The 17,875-nt window shown below is 38.3% G+C and overlaps 1 protein-coding gene across 1 annotated transcript in view; it reads left to right on the top strand.

The window, feature by feature from the left end:
• Positions 1 to 17,875, top strand: part of PRKAR2B (protein kinase cAMP-dependent type II regulatory subunit beta) — a 61,111-nt gene that overhangs the window by 34,823 nt on the left and 8,413 nt on the right. The window contains 5 exon segments of the mRNA XM_042469347.1: positions 2,959 to 3,011; positions 3,467 to 3,550; positions 11,486 to 11,592; positions 14,128 to 14,281; positions 15,590 to 15,691. Of these exon segments, the coding sequence (XP_042325281.1) occupies positions 2,959 to 3,011; positions 3,467 to 3,550; positions 11,486 to 11,592; positions 14,128 to 14,281; positions 15,590 to 15,691 (500 nt within the window).

The following is a 17,875-nucleotide window of genomic DNA, read 5'->3' as shown; positions in this document are numbered from 1 at the left end:
AACGGGCATTAGAACTCAGGACATGTGTGATTCACTGGGAATGCTCTGTATACTGCTTTTTAAATTATTTTTTAAGGGCAGGGTATAACTACATCTGCTCCCCACCCCCAGAGAGGAAATATCGCTATCCGTGCCAGTCATCTGCACAGTGGGAGTGAGACAGAGCAGGGGGTGAACAAAAGGCCTTCCAGGAATGTATGTTTTAATGGCTAGAAAGGCATATTTTTCCAACAGTACACAAAGATGTATCCAGCACCTCCAGTGCTGCAGTTTTTCCTGAGTGGTGAAATAGCAGTCAACTAGCACTGGGGCATAGCTCCATCCCCATGCCTCAGTCACTGCACAGTCAAGCAGGGCACTGGGAAAATCCTTCTAAATGTTTTACCTAGCTGGATGTTGTCACCCTCCCAGACCTCCAGGATCATACCCTGAGAGAACCTTATGCTCAACTGGTGTCAAAGAGGATCACAGCCAGTAATTGTAGCATTTACGACTTGAGCCATGGTGCCCAGTGTGTTATATTTACTCTAGAGAATTCTTGCACTACAGAACATCAAAGAACATAGTGTGAAAAAGTCTCAGGAACCTGATCTGTACAAATCTGGTTCTGCTGAGCCTTTTGGTGCTACCTCTGGGTTTGAATTTAAGTAGTGCTCAGTCAGGGCTTGTCTATATTTGCCAGAATACTCTGGGCTGCCTCTGGAGTATTCTGGCTCTGAATCCCCCCCCCCAAGATTTGCCTCTTACCTTGGAGGGTTCCCCAACGATGAAGGCAGCTGCCTTCCTATGCGATCCTTGTTTGTTGCCCAGTGCTGCTGCTGAGGTCAGAATGAGGTGCCCAGCACACTATTGATACTGAGTGCTTTGTTCTGATCTTAGGGCAACTCAAGTCTGCGGTAGCACCCAGAAACTAATAGGAACTGCAAGTGAAAAGGCAGTCACCTTTCCTCATTGAAACTTCCTGAAAACTGCCAGGAAAAGGTGACTTTTTAAAATGTGGAAGCCCTGAGTTGGATACCAGTGTCATGAAGACAGTCCAGACTCAATTTGGGGTTTTGGCAGAATGCAGTGCGCCCATGGAGAACTCAGGATAAAAAATCCATGTAGACAAGGCCCCAGGTGTGTTACTTGTTAAGAACCAGCACTCGCACATAGGATTATCCATATTACCATTTTGCAAGGTGGTAATTTTGGCACCCCTCTTTTGGACTGCACCATTCCTTTCACTTATGGCAGTCCACACAAGCAAGAGTCTTCAGTAGAACTCTCTTCTGCTGCAGGTTGGCTGCTCAGTTTAGTCCACGAACTAAGGAGATTATCAGAGGGGGGACAGAAGTGAAACCTGCCCTTATCCCATCTATGATAGAGATCACGCAAAAGACATCCTTACATTTGCACTGTCATTGAAGTGGAATTGCATTAACAGATTCTTCTGTTAATACAAAATGAAGGGCAAGGATGGGACAGTTCCTCTTCACTGATGGGACAATGACAGGATGAGCACAACATCAAGTGAAAGTCTTTCACATGATCGTGGTCAATTGCAGTTTAATGACGGGAGACTGACAGGATAAGCACAAGATTATATGAAAATCTTCTCATGATTGTGTTGTAAGAACGGGAAAAGGATGGGATGAGGACGTTCCGTCCCCTGTCTGATAATGTATATAATCTTTTCCACTCATAAAGTATGATATTCTGGTGTGAGTATCCCAGAAAATTGTTCGTTTAATATAGGGATCAAGGTATTGGTCCCTTTCCTGTTGATACAGATTACATCTAAGCAAAATGTGTGCTAGATCCTCAATTTCGTTGTCACCACAAATACAAGTTCGTTTTGGGATCTGTATTTTTAAATAAGTTGGCATTTGAAAGGACTGTTTGTATCGACTCAACCATTTAAAATTACCTACCCTGCTAAGGGTGGCTATATCAATGACCCTAACAATGTTTTTTGTGTGTGCATCGATCAGAAGTGTAAAATCTAATGAGAAGACGTAGCAGTGGACTCAAGCTGGATATGCTTGGCCTGGTGAAAAGTTTTGAATTAGCACAAGGTTTTTGGTTGTTGTTTTTCTTTTTCTTTTTAAATTAAATTTTTATTGAAATTTTCATTTAAAAAAAGACATACAGTATATCCACAGACAGTATTACAATTCAAACACACCATGCATGGTTTCTGTTTACAATACAGTTGATTCAGTGATAACAGCCCTTTCATATCTTCAACCGTTTATACTTCATTCGTTACTTCCTTTTCTACAATCTAGGCTTGCCCAATATAAGTGCATACACACATCCGTGCACATGCACACTCACATACACATACAGACATCCCCTCAATTATTATTTAGTTTATCTCTTATATAAGACAACCAAATGTTCTTCCCACATTTTTATACACATTTTTCCATTCCCCCCTGAACTTCTATCCTGTTTTCTAAACATGTTTATTCTATGTACTCCTTATAATCTATCTGTTCACAAACCTTAGATATGAATTTTTCTAACAAATTTGATTGTAAGATGTTAATGTATACCTTTTTACCCCATTTCTAATAATTTAATAAGTTTCTTAATCAAAATCTATCAGCATTGTCATTCCCCATCGCAGAGTTAAATAACATATTAGTTTATCCAGTCTTCCAAATATTTTGGAGGTTTTTTCATTCAGTCCTCTAGTGAGTTTACCCAACCCTCATACATCAAGTAATTTCATAAACCAGACATCTATATCTGCAACTGTTTCTAATTTCCATCCTCTTACAGGTTGTCGTTTTCCTTTCAATTTCTGCAGATTATTGTTGTTTTTTCTTTATTTTGAATATGTATAGGGTGCATTTTATTCTGGGTATTGGACAATAGCATTATAGTATACAACAAAGCAAATATTGATCTAAGAGAAGTGCTGAAAGCACATTGTTAAGAATAACATCATTTTGTTGTTGTTGCTTTTAGTGTGCGCTGAAGCTTATAATCCTGATGAAGAAGAGGATGATGCCGAATCAAGGGTATGTATATTTGATAAAGAAATTAGCTTTTAAAAAAAATATTGGAAGACAAATTTAAGGCAGTACTTGTTTATATATGCTGTATAATATATTTATTTATTTATTTAGGTATTTATATCCCACCCTTCAGCCCTAATGGCTCTCATTAATGCTTTTGCACAAAGTAGTAAAATGTACATTAAGAACAGCCTTTTCTTTTCTAGTTACTTTTATTGTAATTGCCCTTAAATAGCAATGGAAGAGTTGTTGTAAGAGTTTCCCTTTTTCATTCCTGTACTATTTCCTTTTAATACGAGATTTAAAAATCTGAAATCATCAGGTGTTACCCTAGCAATATTTAATAGCCTCAAAAGTATTAATTTAGATTGTATTTTGGTTATGACCCCTTCTGTGAGAATTTTTCTTAAGATTAGTGCAGGAAGAGAGAAAATATAAATTGCACTGGTTTCTTCCAGATTATTCACCCCAAAACAGATGATCAAAGAAACAGACTGCAAGAAGCTTGCAAAGACATTCTCCTGTTTAAAAACCTAGATCCGGTAAGAGCTGAAATCCACCCCCCCCCCCCCATGATAGCAGAAAAGGAACGAGAGATTAAGTATCGTTCTGGGATTTTGTTTTTTAACAACAAAGTGTTACAGATGTTCAAGTCTCTATCAGCATAACAAAAAAGAATGGTTTGATTCATGTATCGAACAATGCCCACCTTACCTAACTGAAGAAGTTTGGATTGTTATAGTTTTGGCTTTCAAAGGCTTCTTTAAATATATTTTAAACAGATACGTATTTGCTTACATCAGGGATGGAAATTAAGCAGGTGATTTAGGACTGCAATTCTGATTACCCCTGTTCATCATAGACGAAGGTGAAGAATACTGGGAATTGCAGTCCAAAACATCTGGAGAACTGCATGATTAATATGAAAGATTTAAATTAACATTGATTTCAGTTTTTGCCTGCATCATTCTAATTAACTGGAATATCCAAATCCAACTTCATTTTGCCTTCATTTTTAACACTCCAGATACAATCCAGATCTAATATGTAGCAATCCAGCTAGAGATTATAGGTTTGTATATGAATATTGGATGAACTGTGCATATAAGAAGATGCATATGAGGAGAGATCAGGGAGTTGGGACCCTCCCCCCAATAATAATTCTACCCTCAATGAAATTTTATTTTCAGTCCCAACATTTCTAGCAGAGGATGAACTTAAAAATTCGGTTGAGCATTCAGAAATATTGTTTAGGCATCCAAAGAAAAGACAAAGTTCCCAAGTGAATGTGAATGTAGCAAATATAAGAAGTCTAAGTGTGAACAGTTGTCCCATTCTGTCCAAAGCTAGAAATTTTGGGAGTGAAGGATAATTCAGTTAAGTAGAATTCTTATTTGTGGGGTCTTCCTGCCATAGCTAAACCCCTAGGAAGGGTCATAATAGGGTCACATGCTTCACATGCACAAAGCATCCAGATTAAGTCCCTGGCATTTCTAGGTCCATTTGGGAAGTACTTCCATTTGAAACCCTACAGAGCAGCAGCCAGTCATTGTACACCTTTGGAGAGCAAATAGCAAAGGTTTAGGAGCCTCTCATCTCACCCTAGACCCATTTTTGATTTTTTAAAAGCTCAAATTGACCTGTACCTCCTATAGGAGTAATGGGGAAATGTATGCTATGTTATGCTATATTTGCCATAGTATTCTATATCTTTTAGGCCTGTTTCAAACCAGGCAGTATACCAGAAATCACATCCTATTTTGGAAAAAAGGACCTCCTTTGGGCCTAAAATAGCCCAAGGGCTAAAATTATATTTAGTGAATGATACTGAATAAAAATATTTCCCCTCTCTCCAAAAATGAATATATGGACTTGGGGGAGCCACAGAAACACTCTTTGATAACTGTGCTTTCCCACCCTTGGCACAGATGATATTGACCTTGACAGTATTGGGCGACCTAGCCCATTGTAAAGCAGCTTTACCTGTTCCTTGATTCAAAAAGTAGAAGCAGGACAAGCTAACCATAGTGTTTTTCTTTGTTGCTGATCAGCACTGCTACTGATTTTTGAATAAGGATCCATTTCTAGGCTCTTACAGGTATGTGTAATAAAGCAGGAGTTGTAGAGTACAGGATCAAGATTAAAAATGACCTGAATAGACTAGAAAGCTGGGCCAAAGCTAACAAAATGAAATTCAACACAGAGAAATGTAAGGTATTGCACTTAGGGCGGAAAAATAAAATGCACAGATATAGGATGGGTGACACCTGGCTGAATGAAACTACGTGTGAAAGGGATCTAGGAGTCCAAGTAGACCACAAGTTGAACATGGGTGAACAGTGTGATGCGGCAGCTAAAAAGGCCAATGCTATTTTAGGCTGCATCAATAGAAGTATAGTGTCTAGATCAAGAGAAGTAATAGTGCCACTCTATTCTGCTCTGGTCAGGCCCCACCTAGAATATTGTGTCCAGTTCTGGGCACCACAATTCAGAAAGGACATTGAGAAACTGTAGCGTGTCCAAAGGAGGGCGACAAAAATGGTGAAGGGTCTGGAAACCATGCCCTATGAGGAACGACTTAGGGAGCTGGGGATGTTTAGCCTGGAGAAAAGAAGGTTAAGAGGTGATATGATAGCCCTGTTTAAATATTTGAAGGGATGTCATATTGAGGAGGGAGCAAGCTTGTTTTCTGCTGCTCCAGAGAACAGGACCCGGAACAATGGATGCAAGCTACAGGAAAAGAGATTCCACCTGAACATTAGGAGGAACTTCCTGACAGTAAGGGCTGTTCGACAGTGGAATGCACTCCCTCAGAGGGTGATAGAGTCTCCTTCCTTGGAGGTCTTTAAAACCTACGTCTGAAAAAATGTGTTCTCTCTAGGCATTTTCTAGGTCCTCCAGCATGTTTCAATGATATCCTTCCAGTGCTGGAGAACCTAGGAATCTCTAGATACTCCAGCACAACTCTATGGTCAGCTTCTTCTGAAAATCATTCATTTCAATGGGCTTCACTATTTTCTGTGCCTTCGCATTTTCATGATAAGTCCTGAAATGTACCTCCCACAAATACACAGTCATACTGCACTGTATTTAATTTCTGTCCTACCTGTCTCCCAATATTAGTCCTGGTATTCTATCATTTGAAGATGGAATATCAAATTAATATCAAAGCTGAATGTGTTCAACAAGTGCTGACCTTGTGTATTGCTGCTGTCTCTGTCTCATCATCACATTTCTGTTTGCTATGGAAATTTGGCACAGAATGCGTTTGTATAACAATCTGTGGAAAGTGATGTTATCCTTAATTTCTCTTGCAGTCCTGACCTTGGAGCTGTATCATCATTATGTGAAATGCATTTAGAAACATTACAGCACCATAAAATTATTTCTTCTTGCTTGGAAAGTTTTAGATAAAGTGGCCACAATCCTCAGTGTAATGTAACAAGTCTCCACGCAGACCTTGGCTTGTTATGTGCCTTGAAGTCATTTCTGATTTACAGTGACCCTAAGGCAAGCCTTTTGTGAGGTTTTCTTTGTTCAGAGAGGGGTTCTCTTTCCCTTCCTCTGAGGCTGTGAGCGTGTGATTTGCTCAAGATCACCCAGTGGATTTCTGTGGCTGAGTGAGGATTCAAACATTGGTCTCCCGAGTTGTAGTCTGACTCAAACCACTACACCACACTTGCATCCAGCCTAGCAAAGCTGGCTATGCTAGACTGAGCCATATACCACCCCCAATTTACCAAGCAGCCTCTGAAGCCCCAGTCATGGTCATTCCATGCTTCTTGGGGAATGAGCAAGAACACAGAAGCAGCTGGCTATGTCCCTGTAGCCAGATGTGAAATGATTACAGCAGTGCTGAGACTTTTGGAGGACGCTAAAGAATCTCAGTGCTCATGTCCTCAGTCCACATCGACTATGCAGATGCATCCAAGTGCTTATGCAATCCCACAGATCACAGAATAGCTGTGCAGGGTGTTCAGAAGCTGGGTGGAGGGCTTTGGGATGGGGAAAGGAATACCAACCCCTGCAGTGCTCAAAAAAGGACATGCATGCAGGGAAATTACATATGCATATGTCCCTAGCAGGATGCCAGCCAGTGTATATTTCTGTGTGTGGATGACAGTGGGAGGGAGAGAGTGGGAGAAAGAGATTTTTTCAGACACTCCTGTGAAGCTTCTGCAGACAGGGTTGTATGAAGCTGAATTCTATTTAAATACTACAAAATCCTAAATGTAATTTCCTTCTTCTACTTTCAGATTACACAATATTTTTCTCAAACAATAAAACTATCTTTAAAAATAAGATTTTTAGAAAGCAAGTAAAGGGTGACTTCCAGATTAGTAAGAACCATTTTGCTTCAGTGTGTGATCTATTTGCATAAGATGAGAACAAAGCATCATTTGTACTGAATGAAATGTGCTAAGGGATTTTGAGGCAGCAGCAAAGATGACAAAGTCTCTGGCACCTATTACTGACACTGATGCAAAGTCTTGAGAATATTAACATGATGTAAGTGCTGTGATCATGAAACAGGGAGAACATGGAATGCAGATCTTTTTATAGCAGTTTCTGAAGAAAAGAAACAGTTTGACTGCTATAAGAACCTGATACGGACTGTATTGGTCAGAAGGTACTTAGTCCAAATGCTAGTCCCAGCTAATCAAGAGCCATTGAAACAATTTCAACATTAAGACCAGGAGACCAGAGTTCAAATCCCAAGTTGGCCATAGAAACCCAGTGGACAACATTAAGCAAGCCACACATTCACAGCCTCAAAGAAAGACAAAGAAAAACCCCTTCTGAACAAGAAAACCCCCTAATAGGTTTGCATTATGGTTGCCATAAGTCAGAAATAACTGCAAGACACACAACAACAATTCAACATTTATGTAAATCACACTGATTCAATATGTCCTCCCTGTTTGGATTAGCAATTGGATTTAGCTCAAGGATTTGTGTTGGCAATGTAGGAGTATGAAGTGAAAAGATATCACAGAAAGTATGGAGGCTGTGCAGCAGTTGGTGACCCGAAATAAAGGACAAATTTGGCTATCGACTGAGACATGGGATTTTGAAGAAGACTAGGTAGAGAGGTCAGTCCTGTAGATTGTGTGTGTTTTGAAATTTATAATGCATGAGTTACCCAGGCTATTGCAGACATGACAAAAAGAATAGCATCAATGAAAGTAAACATCAACAAATGAAATTATTAATCAAAATTACAATACAGAAAGACTAAAAACAAAAAATAAAATAAAATTACAAAATGTCTGTCAATTATACTAGGCAATACAATTACAACTTTCCTCAGTAAGACTAAGAACATTTAATAACTAATGCATCTTATAAATGAAAAATCTAGAAGCAGACAATATCAGGCATATTTTCAACAATTTGGCAAGGATTCCTGCCTCACTTTCATGGCATACTAAATAAATTTTGCTATTCTAAAAGTAACATAATAATTTGAAGCTCTCTGTGTTAAGATTTAAGAACACAATACCTTGACTCTCTTATCATTCATATTAGAGATGCTATCTCCTCAAAAATACTGACATTTTTATTAGTAGGAACTATTATCTGTCCTATCAAATGACATAGTACACATCAAGTTAGTCCTAAAAAAGAGAGGAACTTGTAACATATCTGGTGATAACGTATCTGGTGACAAGATGCAATCTCAGACAAAATAATCTATTTTGTATGTTTCTGTTACCAAATTCAACTATTTTATCTTATGTTTGAATACAAGATCAGCAAATAAACCTACAAATGTTTCACTGTAAAGAATAAATAGAGAGCCAGCATGGTATAGTGGTTTGAGTGTTGGGTTAGGACACTGGAGGATCAGGGTTTTAATCCTCGCTCAGCCATGGAAACCTACTGAGTGACCTTGGGCAAGTCACAATCTCTCAACCTCAGAGAGCAGCAATGGCAAATGCCCTCTGAACAAATTTTGCCAAGAAAACAGTATGGTAGGTTTGCCTTAGTGTCACCATAAGTCAGGAACAACTTGAAGGCATACAACAAAAGAACACACACAAAATGAATACCTGTAAAGAAAAACATCAATTTTGTTTAGCTAATACAATTCTAAGGCAGGCATACCAAACAAAAAGCTGGATATATTTGATATCTGGCTTGAATATTGCAGTTTTTAAATGTTGATTTCAGATTCTAAATAATTATAGTGAATAATTAAATATGACCCTACAGACATAATTACTATGTATTTTATTTTGCATGGCTTATTGTAAGGGGGAAATGCTACACTTTTCAGTTTTCACTGAGACATTTTCTGACCATTGAACTGCTGTCTCCACTCTGGACACTACCTGCAACAATGTTTAGTGCTGAGATTTTGTGCATATGATGGTAAGCGCAGTGGCCCAGTCTGTGTGATGCTTTTCATTCAAAAAAGAAGGAGCGGTATAGATAAGGGTTCAATCAATCAATAGTTTATTCAGTCAGTGACCAGAATAAAATAGAATAGAAATATAAATACTGAGATAATAGTATGATCAAAACAGTACTCATGACAAAGATCTCCTAAATTGGTTATTATAACATAATAAAAATATGAAGCTGGATGTGATACCACCATATGATTATTTACCAATATATAATTAGAAAAGGCGGCAATTTCAGTCTGACCTTTGATATCCAGAATAGATAAGGGTTCTGTGGATGCTTTCCCTTCTTGGCTACTTCATATATTAAATAAATACTTCAGATGTTCCTGAATTTTTGTTTGTTTTGAGGTCAGTACTTTGAACGGCCTCAACAGCTTTGTCAACTGCTACTAAAACAAATACTGTACTGAAGTTCTCTGCAACACTTTAAAAAAACAATCTTCATTTGCTTGAGTTTTAATTGAGTTTTAAATTTGGACTGGAAAGTGTGTTCCACTTCAATGTGTGTAGAGATTTTTACTGTGAACCTCCTGTTTTTCCTGCACTTTATTTTCATTTTTTCTTTAGAGGTATATAGGGTGTGATTGGTGATGGCTGGATCACACACACATTTGAGAGAGCACCAGAAACCACTGGTGGCCTCTTGGATTTAGTTTGTTGTGATTGAGGAAAAACAGCTGTGCTTTTTGAAGCTTTTCACAATACTGTTGACATCTATTGTCTCAAACAGTTCATTTGTTACATGTGGACAGTTTTAATACCTAGTCAGGGTATTACTTGTTGATGAATTTAAGACATGGCTTATTTAAACAGTCTAGTGGAGATAAGACCTGTGTGAAGTTTTTGAATGTGTGAAGTTTTGGAAATGACCTAACTGTCAGTTCCTGGGTTATATGTCATATCTTGCTTTATATTGGACAGAATGCATTGCCAGCCCCTCTCCTGGGGGAAAAACACAATCCAGTGGAAGCAGGAGTAAGCAATCTACTCTTCCCACTGCCGCCCATAAGCATCCTCAAAATCTGTTCCAGAGGACTGGGAAACCTCTCAGAGCCATTTTGTGATCATCTCCAAAAGCTGCAAGGAGCAGGGGAGAGGAAGAAAGTTCTTTTACACTGCAGGTTCAGTGTGATGCTGGACTTAGGCCACTGTTGGGTTTGAATACAATTGAAAGGTTAGAAGTTACGTTCCTACTCTAAATCACTAGATTACATTGTTCCTGAGGCTTTGCATTTATTTGAGCAAGTAATTTTACAAGAGGGTTGCTGCGTGCAGGAAACTTGTTGATTGATTAAGGAAAACATTGAGATACTAACCTTAGGGTTGCCATGAGTCAGAGATGAGTTGAAGGCACACAACGACAACAACACTGTGGTACTGTGGGAAATTGTAAAAAGGGGGATTCAGAAAAGGAAGTTTTAGCATGTATGAGAGAAAGCAGCCAGAATGGATATGTCATAGTGTTTTTACAGATGATACCTTTTAAGTTATAAAATTGTCACACTTGTGATCATTTAAGAAGTATAATTATGGTATATATGTTAGAAGGCTCCCAGAAATATTAAAAAGAAAAAGGATATTAACTTATCCTTATGTTTGTTTGCCTTTTACTCCCATATAGATAGGAACATGCTCTTATAGGTAAATGCATGTGGAAAAGAATGTTTCAAGTATAGACTGCTGTAATGTAAGCCAAGGACTGGGCACAAATACAGGGATAATACTGCCAGGTTCTTAATCATGGATAAAAGATCATAAACAGACTGCATGCCCTTTCTACACTTTCTCCTCCAACCCTTTTGTCAGCACTTCTTTTTTGGATCTGGCTGTTTTCCCTACAACTTAAAAAAACTGCTCTGGTGGGCTGAGAAACTCTCTGAAGCAGAGTTTTAATGTCACTTCATCATTAAATCTTGGCCCCTGGTCTGCACTGTGTTGATGAATTTTAGCCTTAGGCAAGGCTGGTCACCCAGCTTCAGGCCATGATTAAAAGTTAAACTTGGTTTGTCATGAGAATAGCATTTCAACATTAGCTCCTCTGCTTATATATTTTTGATTTAACAGGAACAGATGTCTCAGGTATTAGATGCCATGTTTGAAAAACTGATTGAAGGAGGGGAGCATGTCATTGATCAAGGTGATGATGGTGACAACTTCTACGTAATTGACCGGTAAGTTATTTGCCTATAGTAGTAATGATGCAAAGAGGGCCTGAGATTGCAACATGACATAGAACACATTCTACATTATTTGCTGTGTAAATGTCTGTACAGGACACAGATCCATTGCAAAATAGATATTGTATACAAATAATATACAATATACAAATTTGTTTTATATAATACAAATATTATATAGTATATAAATTGTATATTTTACAATATACAAATACAAGAAAAGAGATGTGGTTAAGACGCCAATTCTTACAATCAGAAGGTTGGCAGTTCGAGGCCCAAGCTCCCATCACTAGTCCCAGCTTCTGCCAAGCTAGCAGTTCAAAAGCACGCATATACAAGTACTGTAGATAAATAGGTACAACTTCGGTGGGAAGGTAACTGTATTCCTTGCAATCATGCTGGCCATATGGCCACTGGAATTGTTTTTGGACAACACTGGCTCTTTGGCTTAGTAACAGATGAGCACAGCCCCCTACAGTCGGTTATGACTAGACGTTCACGTCAAGGGAAAACCTATACCTTACCTTTACAAATAATATAATTCATTTCAGTGAATTAAGTGCATTTAGGTGCTTCAAAAATAAGTATAGTAACTCTTACTAGTCACACTGCACTGCTCCACTTTTCTCTGCATAATTAATTAATTATGATTAGATTGTTTCCACAGATGTATCATATGTACACTAGTCAAAGTATGCACACTTGATAGCAGGCTTAGGTGGTGTGATGCTCGACACGCTCCATTAAATATAAACTAAATAATGTGTTTTCATATTGCTTATTTATCCACCCTACACCTGTAAATCTTGAAACAATTTATTCATATTTTATTTCAATTGGTTAATAGAATCTATCAAAGCCATTTTAAAATAGAAGTTAAAATACTTTAAAATAAATATTTACCTTATATACATTTTGAACATTTGAACTTTATCCACATAAAAATGCAGTGACTTGGATTTGGGAATAATACAGATCTAGGAAATGCATATATACATATGTGGTACTGAAGGAGACTTTCTTTCCCCTGTAACTCTAGAAGAAATTAGAAGATCATGTCTGGTGAATCAAGGATCTAACTTTATTTAGGGGAGGGGGGATGCATTTGTGTCTCCTACCCTGACAGATCAAAATCTAAACTGAATGGGAGCTATGATCAATAAGCTTATACATTCTAAAATATTTTGCCAGCATTGCCAAATCACTGTTGAAAAATGCAGGTGCTGGGAAAAGTTAGCAAATTGATGGAAGCCAAAAACTTCTAGGTATCACTTGGTCATGTACAGACTCCTGTAAGGTAAACAACCCTTCCCTTGTCCTTGCTATATAACCCATTCCCCAACCTCTTTGTGCTTTAGGAAACAAAATATGCAATGTAACCTTACCATTACCAGCTGGTTCTTTTGAAGAATTTCCCCAGCCCCAGAATGCACAAATAACAGAGATGCAAGCATATTCAAAGTCATTTTAGGTTACCCAATAGCAACCAGTGTCTCTCTCAAAATTCATTCCGGTAGCATCTTTCTGTTGGCATCTAATTTGCTATTAGTGACCTTAGCTGCAAAAATGGCAACCCTTTGAGTAACATACTGATTTTTTTTCTTTTAACAGGAAGGTTAGTTTCTGTTTTCTTTTTGAATGTTTTGTTTTCTTTAATACTAGTGCCAAATAGTGTTACATCATGTCAGAGTAAATCTGAGGTTCAAAAACAAATGCTTTAGTGCTTTAGTCTCACATTTATGTCTCCTGTTGGTATACCCCAGAATGGTCTTTTTAGCCACTGACACCCATCTGTTCAAAACAGAAATGGATAGAAAGCCTTCTGGTGTTTTGCTTTTATAGGAAATTGCAGATTTTTCATGTTGATGATGACATTTTGCACTTGGTAGATGCCACAGAATGGTTATCGAGGAAATATGTTGCTTTATCAGTTTGCTATATCACATATTTATTCAAAGATTTTAAAGAAGTGTTTTCTGATGATTTCAGTACCTGGACTAAAATCTATACCACAGTGTTGAATTTGAAAATTTATGTAACCAGATATAATTAAATATTCTAACATGTGTTTGATTTTGCATTACCTGAGTTCTGATTAATGTATTAATTAATACCGCAAAATCGTTAATTCAATCATTGTAAGGTTTGCAGAGTCACAAATTCCAGTCTAAATGATTACTCCTGGAACTATCTTGGCTCTAAAAACTTATAAGGATTGAGCTTCCATCAAGGAAACTTCACAAACACAACTGAAAAGTCATTTTGATAAATTTAGACAGTTCATCACAAATAAAATGTCTTGGGCCAAGAGGAAGCTGTGATTGCTGAGCCCCAAAAGTTTTAATGTAGCACCAAAATGAGGCCAAAACGGATGCCAGTTTAGGATGTGTTTGTTTTCTTTTAATTCTGCTTATCTAGGATACAATCTTCATGAAAGTTATATTGAAATAGTTTAATTTTAACCTTATAGATATTGTATATTTTAAATGACGGCATAACCAGTCTTCAAGCACTTTGTATGTCTTACAGAGGGACATATGATATCTATGTGAGATGTGATGGTGTTGGAAAGTGTGTTGGCACCTATGACAACCGTGGGAGCTTTGGGGAATTGGCTTTAATGTACAATACACCCAGAGCAGCTACAATCATTGCTACCTCTCCTGGTGCTGTGTGGGGTTTGGTAAGTATCTTACCTTCAGAGCCAGCCCATTCTTGACACCTAAAGTTGAAGTAACAGTTGATTTATAACATGGAGCACAATTGTGTTACAGAGCAGTTACTTTGGTTTCTTCAAAAATCAGAGTGGAGGGTTTTTGATTTGTTTGTTTGTGTGTTTTTGGTGTGTGTGTGTTTTTTTTTCCCTGTTTTCCTCATTGTGATTATATCTTTCAGTGAAGGATTACTAATCTGAGTATTTAATTGAGCGATTTACTGATGTATTATTTAAAACATCATAAGCTGGCATATGAGTAAAAACAAAAATTCTACAAACATGAGAGATGTTGTTCAGTTGATTGGGCCAAACCTTTAAAGGGTGTAAGAAACAGGCCAAATGAAGTGGCCGCTTTGGAGGTATGCTGATTAAATGACTCACACCCCAGCTGAAGCTGGGCTCCTGTTCTTTTGAATGGAGCAAAAAGGAGCCGAGATAATCTGACTCCTGGTAGTGCTGGTCAGCCTCTGCATCCATGGCCAGCCCTGGGAGTGAACTGTGAGGACAGTGAGGTTCCACCCTGCTGCCAGCCGGAACGAACTCGGGCTGCTCTTTCATGCCTATCCGTTCTGGGCCTAAGTCAATTTCATGTGTTTAATTACATTGTCTAACCAATTAATCAATTGAGGCTAAAATCTTACACACACTTTCTTGGGAATAAGTCCTGTCGAACATATAGGACTTATTGTTTTTAAGCAAAGATCCATAAGGATGGGCTATAAATGCTATAGCCCTAATTAGTAGGTTTTTTATTACCTTAAACTTGAAGCAAGTACTTTATGGATTTAAAGATCAAGTTGATTAATACCGTCTAATTAAAAATAATAATTGTAAGCTGCTCTGATAGCCTTTAGGGCTGAAGAGCAGGGTATAAATACAATCAATCAATCAATTAATAAAACTATGAATGATCTGTATTTTTTATGACTGGAATTAATTATCAGTAATGGACAGTATCCAAAAGTGTACTGCAGTATCTAATACAAGGTGAACTGTAACTTCTCTTTGCACCCCCCTGTGACATCAAACCCCTACTCTAGGAGTTTTTACAGCCCCCCAGAACTGTTTTTTTTTGGGGGGTGGTGCATTGGGTGTTTCAGGAGGGAAGGTAGATTGATCATCCTCAGGGAATCATATGGATCCAACAGACTTAAATATTTTGACCCAGAGTAGTGTAAAAACACTCAGAATATTCCATCCAGAAAACTGCTATGCGCACAATCATTTGCATTATACATTGGAACTATTGATACTGTTTCATTTTTCCTTTTATAGGACAGAGTAACATTTCGAAGAATCATTGTAAAAAATAATGCCAAAAAGAGAAGAATGTATGAAAATTTTATTGAATCACTGCCCTTCCTTAAATCTTTAGAAGTAAGCTTTTATTGTTGTTTCAGGAATTTTAATTCTAATGTTTTTGTTTCCTTTAGTTCAGGGGTGGGAAAGTTGAGATCTTTAGTGTGTTATGGGTCTGCACTTAACCTTAGCTCAAACCAGCATCGCTAGTGGTGAGGGATAATGAGAGATGATTTCCATCAACTTCTGGAGGGCTTCAAGTTTGCCTATCTCTGCTTTAAGTGCAGAAATAGGCTTTCTGAAAACATAGTTTGGTGCAGTTTTGTTTAAAATAGGATTTTAAAAATAGCACAGCAGTGTTATATTTCCTTTGTAGATGTACTAGTTATAATGTTATTCTTAATTCATAGGGGTTTTTTTTAGTGCCATGTTCATATCAGATACCCCAGTGATAATTTCCCAAGGACAAGAGTGATTTTTAAGGTTCTGTCCTTCTTAAATTACAATCTCCAGTTTTGTTTATTTGATTTATTAAAATATCCCCTGTTCCATCATAATTTAGATCCACTCATCAGAGCATAATTTTATTTGGCACTATAATGAAGCCAATATCAGCTCCAGCCAAGCCTCCAGATCTCCTCTAGGTATTCCAGCATCAGGATCTGAGAGCTGAGAAGGGTTTTTCTGATGTTCTTACTCACTGTATTACTTCCTCCCAAAGGAGGGTCTTTCTAACAGACTTCAGTACTCAACCAGGTGTGGTTGCATATGTATATGTATGTATGAAAAGGTGTGCTCCTTCAGATATTGAGGTCTTGAGCCATTTAGGAAGAAAGCTAGTGTGGAGTAGTGGTTTTAGTGCTGGACTATGACTCTGGACACCAGGATTTGAGTCCCAGCTCGGCCATGAGACCCACTGGGTGTCTTTGGGCATGTCACATGCTCTCAGCCTCAGGAGAAGGCAATGGCAAACTTCCTTGGAACAAATCTTGCCAAGAAAACCCCATGATAGGGTTTCCATAAATTGGAGATGACTTGAAGGAAATCAACAACAGCAAAGCTATTTTGGACTTTGTTGGTCAGCACAAGCAACTTGAATTCAAACTTGAAGTCAATGAAATCCCTTTAAATCCTGTGTTATATAGGATGTCCATATGGCATATAGTAGTATGTATGTAAAGAAAAACCTCAGTGTACACTCATATGCACCAGAGTTGCTGTGCCACTGGCTGCAGTCCCTGAGCCTGAATCTCTGAAAGATACACAGTCAGCCCTCCACATTTGCAGCTTTGACTTCTGTGGATTTGATTATTTGCGGATTTGATTAATAAGGTCTTCTTCTTTGGAGTCTTTTAAACAGAAGCTGGATGGCCATTTGTGTTCCTGTGTAGCAGGGGATTGGACTTTATGGCTCCTGTGGTCTCTTCCAACTCTGTGAGTCTGTGATTCTCCCTAGCCGTCTCTAGGTCTTCCAGTGTGATTCTCTGGTCAACATCTGATTGATGTTGCTTAGCAGTGGCCCACAAACTTTAAGAGATTTTGGACTTCAGTTCCCAGAAGTCTCAGCCACGTTGGCTAATAGTCTGGGATTCTGGAAGCTGAAGTCCAAAATCCCTTAAAGAGCACAGTTTGGGGGGGGGGGGGACCGCTGTGCTAGAAGACCTAGCGATTCCTAGAGAGAACATTCTCCAGGCATTTGTAGGTCCTTCAGTGCAATTCTGTGGTCAGTGTCTGGCAGATGTTGATTGTAGAGTTGCGCTGGAGGACCTAGAAATTCCTAGGGAAGTGTTATCTCAGGTTAAAAAATTGTGGATTTTTTAATTGTGGTTTTTCCACTTTCATGAGTGTCCTGCACCCCTAACCTCAGTGAATGTGGAGGGCTTACTGTATTTCTAACCAGACTGCTGCCATGGTATGTGACATTTAGTTTTATTACTTTGTCTGGATGCCTTTATCAGAACATACCAGACAGAAAGTGACCTCCTCTACTACACCCATGTTTTTGAGGGGGTGAGCTGTTTTATTGCTCTGTTCAAGTCATTTGAGCTCTCTCTCCTTTCAGCTGAATAGAGAAGAAAAATGCTGTTAGCCTAGCAAATGCCCCTGCATGGCCTTACTAGTACAGGGCACCCCAGAATTCACACAGGACAGCTGAACAAAACATTCCAGCAATAGCAAAGATGGGCATTCCACAAACAGTAGAAAAACAGTGTTAGTATAAGACATGTGTGTCTGTAATTAATGTGAAATTTTGGAGGGGAT

The sequence above is a fragment of the Sceloporus undulatus genome, chromosome 5 (genome assembly GCF_019175285.1).
Source record: "Sceloporus undulatus isolate JIND9_A2432 ecotype Alabama chromosome 5, SceUnd_v1.1, whole genome shotgun sequence".
NCBI classification, from domain to species: domain Eukaryota; kingdom Metazoa; phylum Chordata; class Lepidosauria; order Squamata; family Phrynosomatidae; genus Sceloporus; species Sceloporus undulatus.
This window is presented reverse-complemented; position numbering and strand designations above follow the sequence as displayed.